This window comes from Candoia aspera, chromosome 1, assembly GCF_035149785.1.
Source record: "Candoia aspera isolate rCanAsp1 chromosome 1, rCanAsp1.hap2, whole genome shotgun sequence".
In the NCBI taxonomy this organism is placed as follows: Eukaryota; Metazoa; Chordata; class Lepidosauria; order Squamata; family Boidae; genus Candoia; species Candoia aspera.
Window position 1 is genome coordinate 38964347 of NC_086153.1, and position 14038 is coordinate 38978384.

Sequence of the window (14038 nt, forward strand, 5' to 3'; positions counted from 1 at the left end):
CATATGAAAACAGATATTGGGTACAGTGGGCAAGTAGGTGTTCTACAGACCTGGGAGCTGAACCTAATTAAACCCAACTTGGTCATGATTTAGTAAACTATATATAGTACTAAAGAGAAGAGGGCAAGATAACCCTTGGGAAAAGTTTGCACATCCTAAAAACTGTATTTAATTTGCTGCGTATTTGTGTTTAGATGTTGAAAGACATGAAGAAGGAGAAGGTTTTGCTGCGTCGGAAATCAGAGCTTCCTCAGGATGTCTACACCATAAAGGCTCTGGAAGCACACAAGAGAGCAGAAGAATTTCTCACCTCAAGCCAGGAGGCACTCTGACGGGCTGGGGAGCCCCTGGAGGGTGCGCAGAAATGCACTTTGTTCTAACATATAGCTAGGGAATGAACATGGTGACCTGTGCCTGTCCTCCACTCCATTCTCATTCTTTCAGGTTCAGTTTGATTTTACATTGTACCTCATATCCTACCACACTTTTACTTACTCCTGCTTTAAATCTTCCTAAGGCTGTGTTTTGTGTGCACATGTGATGGGAGCCTAGCAACCTGTGGGAATATCATTCCATTGCAAGGAACTTCCCAGTTCCTGATTTTGTAAAAAATTTTCTGCAGTCCCAGGACCAAAGCATTGAGAGTTCATCTGTTTATCAGTCATGCAGAGCGCTTGATTGATGTCCCCTTTCCACCTATAACACACAACCATGTGGTCTGCATAACAGAAACTTTATGTCCCATTGACTGAACAGGTCAGTACAGGCCAGTTTCCCTTGGGAATAATGTGTTATCTCCCCACCCCTCATTTAGAATAAATAGCTAATCTGATGGAGACTTCAGCTGCTTTTGGTCATTATGAGTAAGGGTGATAATTTTCATCCCACTCCCTGAAATTGTGTTTGCATTAGCAGTCATGCATAATTCCAGATCCAGTGATTTAGGTAATGCTTTCAATGACATGGTAGTTTTCACCTTCCAAACAAAGGCTTGCAGTTGATCTGTGTGCCTGGCAGCTATTGTGCAGCTGCTCTGTGAATGTGTTACTTGCCTTCTGTCTGTCTTTGTTAGAACTGGAGTGAGCGTAGCTGTTAAGCACATTTTACTAATGCCAACCTTCCTTTCAGCTGTTGGCTTTTAAGCTCCAGCAAATCCTGAATAGCTTTATGCATTTTGCATATCGAAAACCAGAGGAAAAATTAAATAAATAATACAGGAAACTCCAGTTTCCATTTACCAACTGAGCTAGTCTTTTCCAGTTAATCCCTCTCCCCATTGCTAAATTTCTACTCCCATAATCTCCCAGCCAGCATGATTTTATTAGTTTTCACTGTGTTTGTGTGGATTCCAGTTGTTCTAGCCCCAGCATTCCTCTGTTTGGGAAACTCAAGAAAAAAATGGAGCAGAAATTCACTTTAGGGAATACATAAATTTAGGGTATTGACGGATTTCTTTGAAGTATGGCTAGCCTGAACATAATAGTTCCATTTATTTAATAGCTTGTCATAGTTGAAAAGCTGCTGACTTAATTGAATCATGGGAATCACAGAAGGGAAAGCCTTCACTATCTTCTGCTTAAATATCCTGTGCTCTAGCTTTGAAATAATTGTTTCTAATGAGGTTTTTTTTTTCAGATTTTGGGGTTTATCCCTTTACAGCTCTTTTAGGGGCTCCATTACTGGGAAGCAGTGGAATATCAGAGAAGTAATGATTTTGAACTGGACTGCGAGCCTTTTCCCACCCCATTTCATATTCTTTGTTTAAATCTTTATGTGATGTAATTTTGTCTTGTCTACTTACTTATACCATTCTGTTTCCACTGTACCTTGAATAATTTGTCAAGTTTATTTGTAACATATTTCATCTCAATCTTCACCCATTTCACCTGTTCAGAGACATGTTTTAACTCTTAGAAAACTGAAATTAAAAAACAAGTGGACATTTGCCAATTTTCTATACTGATACTCATGCCGTAGGCTGGGTTCATATATCATGCTAAGCTATTATTTCTTTTAACCATGAATTGAATAAATTGCAGTGCCTGGGCTTACCCGTCATGCAAAGCCAAACAAATTGCAGTCTGACATATTCCTCAATACTCTTCTCTGTGGAATTCTTCATTTTTCCACCCCTACTAATAGTCCATCAGCATTCCATGGTCACTGAGCATGCTCAGTCTTCACTGGACTGTTTCTGGAGTTCTCACAAGCTTCTTTCCCTCCTGCAGAGCATTTTTATTTTGGCAACCCTTATTTTGTACATGGTAGTATTTTAACTACATGAGGACAGGCACTTAGAATTGAGACAGATGTTAGAATATATGATGATGCTAACCTCCACTGTCAGCTGCCAAAATACTTTCAGTATCTGTTGTTCAAGATGCTCTGTCTGGCTGTAGTTTCTCATACTAATAATGACATCTTTTAATCCCCTTGCAAGGTACCAGTTGAAGCAGTAAATGGAAGAAAATTAAACAGGGACTTACATTTGATTTGCAAGATGCCCCTGACAGTTCGGTGACAGAATCAAACAAAAATGAGGCCTTGCACATTCAGCCACTGGTCTTTCAAAGTGTGGTTTAGCTGTGGGAGGAACAAAAGTAAGCTTGGAGCTCTTCAACACCAAAATGTGATTGTCTGTTTAACTATTCCCCCTCAAGGTTGGGCTCTGTAAATGAGAAGGACCATAGGAGATTATCTTCCATTACCCACATGTATGCTACACAGCACTTTTGTGCCTGTTACAGTTTTGCATAGATGAAGCAGGGCTGTAATTGAGCATCATATGCTGTACACTTAGATGTAAATATAGGCTTTGTCTAATCTTTCTTTGGGATCAGGGAACTTGTGTTTGGGACCTAATATTAAAATTTAGTTCGCTGCCAATTCATTTGAGTGTCCTATGTATCTAAATATCAGAGAAGATGTATATGGAAGAGGTAAAAAAAAATCACACTTCAAGCCAAACGAGCACCTCAGCCACACAACTTCCAGTTATGCTCTACCTTAATCCAGCTCTACCTAAAACACTTGCGTTTGTCCCTATTTCAGCTTTTACCTTCCCTACTTTTTACATGGACAGGGTTGGAGCTGCCTCTTTCATGTCTTATATAGCCCTTCCCAAGAGGGGGAAAAAAGCAACTAAGTGATGCATTCACTCCCTGGACACAAGTATGAAGCTGCTTTACAATTCATTATGTACATATGGTGTACTTTATTTTCAGTAGAGTATTACATAGTATGACAGTGTTGGATTTTGTACAGATGTCCCTGTATGTACAGAACTAAATAAAATGGATCTCTTGAAAAGATGATACACTGGACTGCTCCTCATAAACAACACATGTCCAAAAGGCCTTTTTTCTCAGGATTAAGAAAACCGCCTCACCCGTGGTCACCACCACTAAGCATTTATAACTAAGTATCACAGACAACCGATGAATTATTTTCAGTTTTACCAGATGAATTGACGGGTTCAGTGCTAGAGAAAGATGAAATATCTACCCAACCCCTTTAGAGAAAGATAGCTTAAAGCAGAGTAGGTCTGGCTTAGCTGTTTTCTCTGTGGGCAAGGAGTTCACTGTGGCTCTTCATTTCCATTCTGGCTTAAAGGCATCCTGACTTCGTCTGTCTTGCAGTGTTCGTTGCACCATATCCTGCCACTGCTCATCGGATATCTCATTGGCCCATGCAGGGATGCTCAGTGTAGGCAGCTTGATTCCAGCCATAGTCCTTTTCACTAACTCCACATGTTCTAGCAGCAAAAGAAGGCAGAGGATGAGAAATAACCCCCAACAGTCCCAGAGATTTCTGTATTCATGTAGTTTTAATCTGAATGGATAATAGAGCAACTCACCCACAATGTCAAGCAAACAATAGTTTTGTTTTTACTTTACTATGCATCAACCATACATGGCTCAGTAACTGCACACCATCCTGAATGGAGTGTTTAAAGTTTTGTCATTCAACATAAAGAGGCTGGTTTAATAAGTAAAGTACTATGAAGAACTGGAAGACCAGAGATGGTTTCTGGTCCATAAATCTTGTCAAAGGGGAAGATCAAAATAGCTACACAGCACAAATAACCAGTCTTTTTTTTTTTTTGCATGCTACTGTTCTGAAAATAGTGTTTACTCTGCTAGTTACAATAGTATCAGACAGTTGCTACAAGATAATTTGAACAGCTGGAGATGAAGTGGCATAACAGACAGTTTGCTTACATTAAACCATATTGTGGTTGGGCTTAGGATAACATCCAATTCTAGGTCATGGCTGACCTTGTGTTTACGGCATATAGCAAGGGAAAGGGACTAATCTTCCTTATCCTGCTAATGGCTATGGCTTCCAGTGGGCCATTATGCCCTATAGTTTTATTTCCAAAGCAAACAAGTAGTAACAAATGGCTAGCCACCGCAAAAGTAGATGTGATATGAGCTGCATAGTGGTTTCACATAATGTTAAGCCATAGTTTATTTTTACTATTGGATAACCACAATTAGCTATGTTAATATACAATCCTAGACTACAATTTACAAAAAGCACGGCTGAGTTCGTAGACCACCCTAAGCTAAAACCAAGTAAACCACAGTATAGCTTAGCATGAAATGTTAAGTCTCTATATGCAAACATATCTACAGGATTAGGTAAGGAAAAATCAGGTTTACACCTGGACTAGTTCTAGACTGATAACATCTAAATTTAATAGAGGACTGTAGCGACAGATGGAGTAACTATCTTGGCTAGAGAGGAAAAAGTGACATTAAGAAAAGAATGTAGCTTTTTATATGCATAGAGATGAAACAATATAACATGGCAGACTATCTGCACTAAAGCTCTGGAATAAAGTTGTAAATATTCCTACAATCTACCAGGACACAAAGTTGGACATTTTGTTACACTACCTGGATCCATGGGGATTGAGTTGCGACTGCTTTGAGCTGTAAGTCCCTCCTCCTCTTCCTCATTATCACTGTCGATGGGTGGGTCAGGCAGATGCAGTCTCATTGCCTGCATATGATATACAGGACCATTAAAATTATTAAGCTAAAGGTAAAGACACATGCATTAATTTTCTCCTGGTAGCATCACTTCCCACATAATGTCTTAGGAACAAAATTGCCACCTGAAGTCGCTCATTGATGTCAAAGGCTGGCTCTGTGCTAGGTACTGTTAATTCATGTGTTGCTGGTCCCTGATCTGGTTCTTGGTTCAGTGGCTGATACACATAGCCATTATTGATACCCTCTTCCTCCTCCTCCTCCGGTTCTTCACTACTCCATTCCCCAACAGGATCAAGGATTCCATCAGATGGTTCTTGAAGCCCCAGCTCTTCATGCTCATTTGGACAGATCCTCTCTGGACCCATTCTCTGTGTAACTACTGGCTCTAAGGCCATGCAACTGGATCTGTACAGAAAAAAGGAACTTGATCTCAGCACCTGGCATTACAAAAGTAGTGAATGTGAAAAATGATTGGGAAAGACTGCAGAGAACCAAAAAAGAGATATCAGATTCCATTCTAAATAATTGCATATAATTAACATTGTGATTAAATACTACACGGGACAGTGGGTGTTTAGCATTCTTTTCAGAAACCCTGTGCTTCTGTCATTGATGAATCTTTCAGAAGATCAGCTATAGGGATAAGCCTCTCAGAGATACAGCTTGTTTACCATAGTTTCAATTCATAAACACAGAGGACTGGGGTGATTTACAAAATACAATTTTACTTTGTAAACTATGGCCATTTTTACACAAGCTATGCTATAGTGGTTTTTAACCATTGTTTATTAAACCACAATAGGCAAGGTTCACACAACATGTCAATGCAAAACCATATAAACCACATTATAGTTTCGTGCAGTATATGATTCTAGCCTCTAATAAAATCCAATAGTCCTGCCAAACCTGTGATACCATTCTCTTAAGCAAACTCTTTAGGAAGATTCTTCCTGCTGCTCAGAACATCAGTGGAAGGTTGGTTTTTCAGTTTGAAGTAATGTAACCATTACAGCTTATTTGGCTGTTAGTATTTCAAATTTCAATCTATGGGGAAATAAATTGTAATACATGCACATGAGTAGGGACAGAATAAAACCTGTCCTATTTTCTATGGTAACTGGAGTAGAATTAGCTTATGTCAATGTCTCCCAGTATATTCTATTTTCCTCTTCCATGTTAGAAAATAGCTGCAACTCATTCCTGGAGAAAAAAGGTGAAAACCCCCATATAAAAGGCATTGTGATTTGCATAAAATGGTCCTAGAACCTCAGCAGTGTGTAGCAAAACCCAAACAATTTGAAAATACTTTAATATAAAATTATTGCACAAAATATCCCACTAATTCAAAACAGCAAAATTCCTAGGTTCACCATATATTTTTTTATAAAATAGGCTTACAAAAAATTCATGTTTGGTTTTAATATGTTAGAAGACATAATTTTGTAATACATTAATACTTCTCCCCTTTACAAGATAAATATACCTTTTCCAAGCAAACTTGTTTAGCCTAAAATGGTAGAAATAGACCAAAGCCTATTTCTAGCAGCCAGTGGGACGTCCACAAGCACCATATAAAAAAAAAAAAAAACACCTAAAAATCCCCTGCCTGCCCTCAGAATAAAGACGCTGGACCAGCATCCAACTATTGACAGCCTCCTTCTCCACAAATCTTGTAACCTCTTTTAATACCCAAACCGATGGCCATCACTACAGCTTATAGCAGTTTCTTTAGCTTAACTACAGGTAGTTTGAAGTCATTTATTTGGATCTCCTCGAATTTAGCTTAACTGATGAGTCCGAATTCTTGTACTGTGGCAGAGGGAGAAAGCCACGCTACGTATCCATGAAACGTAGTTTTATTTCTCTCTATAGTTCCCTTTACTGGCCCTTTTTAACTTAATTAAAAAATCTAATCTACCTTTCACGGTTGTTCTAGAGATTAAAACAAGGTCATACATGAGAGAATATTCTTTATACTGAGAATTGTCCTCTACATTCCCATATCCCCAACGAAAACCTCCATTTCCGGCATCGCCTGCTCATCCCATTTCACGCTTTACCAATGGGCGACATAAAGACTCCCCTGCACCGGCTAGAAAGTGCTGTCAGTAATCACCATCATCACCACTACAAAATCCTCTTCCGTCCTCACCAAAACAAATTCCACTCGCTTGTTGTAAAAACCGAACCTAAAAAGTCTTCCGCAGCCCAACCCCCGGAAGCAAGGCACATCCGACCATTGAAGATGTCGTCATAGCTAAGCGCGACGGGAGGATTGGTAACTAAGACAACGCGGCGCCTTGCTGGGAGGAGGGTTGACAACGGCGTTCACCATGTCTGGTTCCGCCCGCTCACGATTACGTCCGTTCTTTTTTCTTTTTTGTAGTTTGCAGAAGTGCTTTGATAGGTACTGTGATCATTTCTGCAGAAAAGAAGAAAGAACATCCCCGTGAGCGGGGAGGAGTTAGGAGAAACCCATGCCAAACTGTTTCTCGAGATTACCTTGAAAAGGTGAATTATTAGCTCCCCATTTTCCTGACGAAAAGCATGAGGCTGGTGCTGCAAAACCTACTGTTCTCTTTAAAGGCACAAGAGGGGAAGCTTTATGCTTTAGCTGCCAGCTTTGGAGGCAGGAGACGTGCATCAGGCCACAAGACATAGTTGCTGATCATTTCTATAGGCTACATAAATTCCAAGTCTCATTTTTTTTGAACACTAATTAGCTATTACCATCCTATTTATCAAACAAACAAATAAAGTTGGCTTATTTTTCAGCTATCTTAAAAGTATAACCCTCTCAAAGTAGTTTACATAGCAAAAACAGCCTAATGCAACAAACAACAATCAATTTTAAAAAGCCCTAGTTGATAACATCCAGCCCAGAAGAAACTAAAATTAATGCCAAGCTTCCAAAATTTAAGGCCAGGGCCTATGTTCAACAACAATATATGGATATTATTATTACAAATTTTGTTAATAAGAGCAAATAAAAGAATCCCCATGCTTCTACTCTTACTTAGAACAAAATTAACTGTTTTTTAAAAAAACATTCTCTTTCACCAATTCTTAACCATATTTGTACAACAGATCCACTGTCTAATTTTGTGTGGTGTTTAAACTGTAAGATTGCATGATAAAGATTTCAAGCGCATATAGGCAAAACAATGCTTCTTCAGATGTGTGCATTGAAAAGATGGGATTCTCTTTCACCAATTCTTAACCATCGTATTTGTACAACAGATCCACTGTCTAATTTTGTGTGATCAATCCCCATTAAATGCCTGAACTACAAATATATAGAACCATAGTGTATAAATGGGAAAGGATCTTACAAATAATCTAGTTCAAACCCTGCACAGGAATCTACTAAAACATCTTAGACAAATCAGATGACTATCACTTCCCCTTCTCAAAGTATCAAAGGAAGGGGGAGGATCCAACACTTCTAGGCTAATTTTTCCATTGCTCAGCAATTTCATTGGTGGTTAAAGATAATCTTCATTCAATTATGGCAGTTGAAGAGCGATAAATGAATGGATCTTTTCAACCCGCACATCTGAAGGGAGAAACTTTTTTTTTCCTTATATGCGCTTGAAATCTTTATCGTGCAATCTTACACTTTAAACGTCGCGCAAAAGTAGAAGACTACATTTCCCAAGCTCCTTTAGGGAATGGGACAACCCCCGCGCTTACGCGCCGATGCTGAACTCAGGCTGGGCCTGGATGAGGGAGGGGGAGAGGGAGAGATTGAGTCGCCTGTGGAGAAAGCTGGACTTAGCCGGGCCGTTAGAGCAGGTGTGACCCTTAGGGGCCGCGGGTCGGCCCCGCTTCCCTCTCTCCCGGGCAGGTAATTCTGCTGAGGTAGCAGAGCAAGACTGGGCTCTTTCAGAGCCGCTGCTGAGGAGGACGCGGGTCAACCAGGGTTCTGCCGCGGGGCAGGTGGGCAAGACGCGCGTTGGTGGCGCTGGGCGTTGGAGGTGCAGTCAGAGAGCGTTGCTCCGCTGGACAGGATGTGAGAGCGGCCGAGTCAGTGGCTGGGATGGAGGTGGAGGCACGCCTCAAGGGAAAGAGAATAGTATGTATGCCGATATAGGAGGGAGACCAGACCACTGAGGGGTGTGACAGGACAGGAGCCCATTGTGAGCACAGAGAATCCCAGGCTAGTCTTAAAGGAGGCATCTTGGCCTTATTCTTCCTGGGGCCTTCCAGATGGGCTGGAGCTCCCAGTATGTGCCCCCAGGGTCGTTGGTGAGTCAGTATGAATTAATTGTTTTGTGTGCAGACTCACCCAAGACATTGTGCTGGCTGAGGTGGAGTACCAAAAACACCCCCTCCGTAAATCAAGGTATGCAGTACCCAACATCTGAATTATTTTGGTTTATGAAATAGAATATCTAGCAAATATTTACTTCATGGACACAAACACGCATACCCAAATAGGATAATATTAAAAGAAATCAGTTTGCTGGCCAGTGATGTCACCAATATGAGATGCCTGTGCATCTTTAATCATCTCTAAGGAATACATCTCTCCCAGATTCATGTGTAAAGTAGCTTTTTAAGGGATATTTGCTAAGAATGTATTTTCTGCACTGGAATGATTATGACTTTGGGGGACCTTTGAGTATTCAAAAAGGAGGTGTTCAAAAGGAATTGCCAACCTAACATTACCCTGAACACCAACATTCCTGATCAAGGCCATGCTGGTTGAGTTGGACCCTAAGGTATCTGGAGAATACCAAGCAGGAATCAAAACTCTGTGGCATCTGGAAGTCTTTCTGTTGTGATTTCCCCATTTCTGCCAGGATACGATCTTATACTCTTACTTTGTTTTTAGTAATGTTGTTTGCTGTGTTTTTAATTGTTTGTGTATTGAATATAGGACTATCAGTATCCATGGTACCAGTATACCCAGAATTTATAATCTATAAAAAATTGGGAACACAACAGAAGAGAATGGAATGAAGAGGGTAATGAGGGATATTTATGGGTAAATCATATATTGGTTATACATGCTTAGTCAGGAATGAGGATAAATCACAGTGTCAGTGTGGATGATACTCTGGATAAGTAGGCATTAAAAAGTGTACATAATCTCTGAGTAGAAACTTACTTTTCATCCATTGGCTCATGCTGGAAATAGGGATTTTTCTTCTTCTTCTGGATAGCAATACCTTTTTTGCTATTCATATTAAAAACTTCCTTGTACTGTTTTAATCCCAAATAACTAATTTGCTATTGCACTGTAGAATTCACAGAAATAGAAAATCTGCTCTTTTATGTGATAGCATGTATACACATAAATATTTTGTACATTCTCAGACAGAAGAGGTCTTCAAACCTTAATGTTTACGTATTCTTAAAAATTTTCTGAATATCTTTATTCCCAGAAATTTGAGATTTGGGAATGGGCTATCAAAGAGAAAGCAATACATATAGAATGTTTATATAACTGCAAATGCAGTTGAGTCAATATAAACATTTATTCTCAGTTTGCAATTTGAGAAAAGCCATGTAATAATGTATGTATGAATGACTGTTATATTCCTAACTGAAGCCAAATAGCATTTTATAAGAATATTTGCACTTTTTTCTCTTTCTCTTTAAATCTCAGCATAAACCTTATCTGTGGAAAACAAAACCCAAGAACAATATATTGGATTCCTTAGTTTGCTTTTGCTGGAGGTAGGATTCCTTGAAAGTTCTAATGGATCCTCCACCTAGCAGAAGGGAAAATACATTACTTTCACTAAATTCCACTGTCCCCTGAGACTTGTTCTGTTCCTTATAACCTGCTTTGGAGCTAATAAGAGCACTAATACATTTTTATTTCATGCTGTGTTGACCTATTGTACATAGTTTGTTTCTAGTTATGGGACTCTTGATTTTAGTATATTTGTATCTGGTTTTCCCTGCTGTCTGGTCTTATTGTGAGTTTGTGTGATACATTGTTGAAGGAAACCGCACTATAGTTGAAATATCAAACATCTTTATTCATCAGATTAGAGTGCGTTGCTGAGTTGGATTTGAGTGAGGAATTAGGGACAAAAAGTACTTTTGAAATGAAAATAATGTTTCTTTAAAAAGAAACCAAATGCATACATTTTTCCATTAAGAATTGTTGTACAAAGTAGTCACAGTTTTTCATTAAGAATTTTCAGTATAGAGATAAAATATCAGTTGAATGTACATGTCTCATATACAGGTAGTCCTCATTTAACAACCACTCATTCAGTGACCGTTTGAAATTATGATGGTGCTGAACAAGGGGAACTTATGACTGGTCCTTGTAGTTGCAGTCATTGCAGCATCCTGACAGTCATGTGATCGCAATTCAGGTGTTTAGCAACCAGCTCACAGTTACAGTATTGCAGCATCCCGCAGTCATGTGATTACCATTTGTGACCTTCCCTGCCGGCTTCTGCCAAGTCAATGGGGAAGCTGGCAACAGGTCTCAAATGGCATCCACGTGACCGTGGGATGCTGGAACCATGTGGGATTTGCCTAACAATGGCAACTGAAACTGCTAGAACTGCTGTAGTAAGTTGGCGTGGTGACATGACATTGCACTTTCCAACTGCATCACTTAGCGATGGAGTTCCTAGTCCCAATTACCGTTAGTAGGTGAGGACTAGCTGTAATAATGTACAGCAATATCTGAAGTATTGGGTATATTAAATCTGCTTTCTATGGAATGGTAGGTAGGTCTCAGAAATATTTATTTTTGACCTATGTTCAGTGCTGTCTATTGAAGAAAAATCAGGATCAGTAGTCTGAGATGTCAGTATATTGTCTATGATTGAATTTTACAAAATTATGGTATTTTGAAAAATTCTATTTTTGTTTAGTTTATGCCAGAAGGAATAATGGTAGATAATTTGTACTTTCTGTACACACAGTCAGCACAATATAAAGCTATCTCTTAAAGTTTCTGCAGTCCTATTACCTAGTTAAGCAAGATCATGATTATGTTGGTAGGATTGGAGTAAGTTTGAGGGCCATTTTATGAGGAGAGATGATGGCGAATTGACTTTAACCAAGGGCTTTTGGGTTTGTCTCACTGGCAATAGCTGCTTTTTTACAGCAGTTTGTTGTTCAGATAGTGATGTTTGTGGAGTTTCTAACCTGCTTCATTACTTCATTCCATTGAAAGTTTTGAGGTAAATTTATGCATCAAATATATATCCATTCAAGATTCCTGGGATCTTTGCTTTAAGGAGGAAACAACTCTGTATATGGAATAATAGCATAATTTGGGCTTTTCTGATAGAAACTTGGTATTCTGGTCATTGAATAAAACAAGTACAGGTAGTCCTTGGTTAACGGCTGCCCTGTTTAGTGACTATTCAAACAACGGTGCTGAAACAGTAGTTTTACAACTGGTCCTCAAACTTATGACAGTTGCAGCATCCTGCAGTGATGTGATCGCCATTTGCAAGTTTCACAGCCGGCTTCCAACAAACAAAATCAATGGAGAAGCCAGCAGTAAGTCCAATGTTGCAGTCACATGATGTTGCACTTAACGACTGCATTACTTAGTGATGGAATTTGATAGAATTTTCATCCTATCAAAGGATATCAGCAGCAGCTGATTCTAACGAGTTATGTGACTACTATTTTGAGAACCAACTGAAGTTTTTCTGTAATCTTTAAGAGCAGCCTCATATATAAGATTGCTGTAATTAAAACTTGATGTTCTGGTAGCTTTGGAAATTCCTGGGAAGTTCTAGAGCAGTGTTTTTCAAACCTGGCAACTTTAATATGTGTGGACTTCAACTCCCATTCTAGAGCATTCACTTACTTCTGATGTCAGAATGGCCATATAACATACAGAGAGAAGATGCCAAGAAAAGACAAAACCTGTAGTTCCAAAGCATATGTTAGTGTTGTTCAAGGAGGTTAAGTATTTGAGTGGTGGTTATTAGTTTTATTTATTTATTTATCAGTCAATCAAATTTATCACCGCCCATCTCCCAAAAGGGACTCTGGGTGGTTTACAGTAAAACATAAATAAGAAAAATATAAAACTGTAAAATACTATAATACATAATAAAATAAATATAAAAACCCCAATGGCTGAAAGTTCTCTGTGATTTGCAAGCAGAGCAGGGTCCTTCTAAGAAACTAACCATCCCCAGGAATGACTACTCTCTCTCCCGCCCCAGACATGATAACAGAATCAGGTCTTTAGTTGTTTCCTAAAGTCCAGGAGGGAGGGAGCCAATCTCACTTCCGGGGGAAGGATATTCCAAAGGGCAGGGGCTGTTGCAGAGAAGGCCCGCCTCCTGGACCCCGCCAGATGGGAGTTCTCTTACAGACAGGGTCCATAGCATGCCCTCTCTGCATGACCGGGAGGGATGGGTTGATATAATGGGGAGGAGACGGTCCCTTAGGTAGCCTGGACCCGTGCCATGTAGGGCTTTAAAGGTGATAACCAACACCTTGAATTGGACCTGGAAGCATACTGGCAACCAACACAGCTCACGGAGCAAAGGGGTGACATGTGCTGATCTTGGGATACCCAAGGTCACCCATGTGGCTGCATTTTGCACCATGTGTAGCTTCCGGATACTCTTCAAGGGTAGCCCCATGTAGAGCGCATTGCAGTAGTCTGTATAGGAGATATTAGATTTTTATCCTGCCTTTTAAAAATATATTTGATCAGTTCAGGGTGGGGAACATACCTAGAACTCCTGCCTCTTATTTTTCTCACAAAAATAACCCTGTGAGGTGGGTTGGACTGAGAGAGAGCGACTGGCCCAAAGTCACCCAGCCAGATTTCATGTCTAAGAGAGGCCTAGAATTCACAATCTCCTGGTTTCTAGACTAGCACCTTAACCATTACACCAAACTGACTCTCTCTTAGTTATTGCTTGTAATAGGAAGCTAGAATAAATTTATGAGATAAGAAGTGGCTGGATAGATTTGGTGAAGGCAGCATATGAGCATAGCTTTCTGTAAACCTTTTTGTTTTTATTTAGCTTATATAGCTGATGACTTGTATATGACCTTACCTTTAGTTTGCCTTTCTGCATCTG

General features: G+C 39.7%; 4 protein-coding genes across 13 annotated transcripts in view; 2 read left to right on the forward strand and 2 right to left on the reverse strand.

Moving 5' to 3' along the window:
* PPP2R5D (protein phosphatase 2 regulatory subunit B'delta) overlaps positions 1-3316 on the forward strand; it is a 54773-nt gene extending 51457 nt beyond the window's left edge. For 2 of the 3 annotated variants that reach the window (XM_063302330.1, XM_063302336.1), the window contains exon 16: positions 195-3316. In XM_063302330.1, the coding sequence (XP_063158400.1) occupies positions 195-332 (138 nt within the window). In that variant the 3' untranslated portion in view covers positions 333-3316. The remainder of the gene's footprint in view (positions 1-194) is intronic. The other variant, XM_063302356.1, reaches the window with a different exon arrangement.
* The window catches only part of LOC134496728 (cullin-9-like), a 505703-nt gene that overhangs the window by 66248 nt on the left and 425417 nt on the right, over positions 1-14038 (reverse strand). The gene's annotated exons all lie outside the window — the stretch shown is intronic.
* On the reverse strand, positions 1651-7207 carry MEA1 (male-enhanced antigen 1). Of its 2 annotated transcripts, none has more exons than XM_063302373.1 (4): positions 7090-7207; positions 5123-5405; positions 4902-5007; positions 1651-3754 (listed from the first exon to the last, which is right to left on the reverse strand). In XM_063302373.1, the coding sequence occupies exons 2-4, from the start codon at positions 5393-5395 to the stop codon at positions 3591-3593; spliced, it is 543 nt and encodes a 180-aa protein (XP_063158443.1). In that variant the 5' UTR covers positions 5396-5405; positions 7090-7207; the 3' UTR covers positions 1651-3590. The 2 variants fall into 2 exon arrangements, with proteins under 2 accessions (XP_063158443.1, XP_063158436.1); XM_063302366.1 differs by lacking the exon at positions 7090-7207 and adding an exon at positions 7018-7058.
* Positions 8708-14038, forward strand: part of KLHDC3 (kelch domain containing 3) — a 358937-nt gene continuing 353606 nt past the window's right edge. For 2 of the 6 annotated variants that reach the window (XR_010067900.1, XM_063302536.1), the window contains exon 1: positions 8719-8847. The gene's annotated coding sequence lies outside the window, so the exon portion shown is untranslated. Of the gene's footprint in view, positions 9346-14038 lie in introns of all 6 variants that reach the window. The other 4 variants (XM_063302570.1, XM_063302543.1, XM_063302551.1 and 1 more) reach the window with 4 other exon arrangements.

Bases quoted from the DNA above. Each gene is read 5' to 3' on its own strand.
- MEA1 (XM_063302366.1), bottom strand. From the start codon at position 7,043: ATGAGCAGGCGATGCCGGAAATGGAG. The intron at 5,406-7,017 runs GTTTTCGTTGGG...TTTTCTGTACAG, and splicing joins AGGCGATGCCGGAAATGGAG to ATCCAGTTGCATGGCCTTAG. The intron at 5,008-5,122 runs GTGGCAATTTTG...TATCATATGCAG, and splicing joins ACATCAATGAGCGACTTCAG to GCAATGAGACTGCATCTGCC.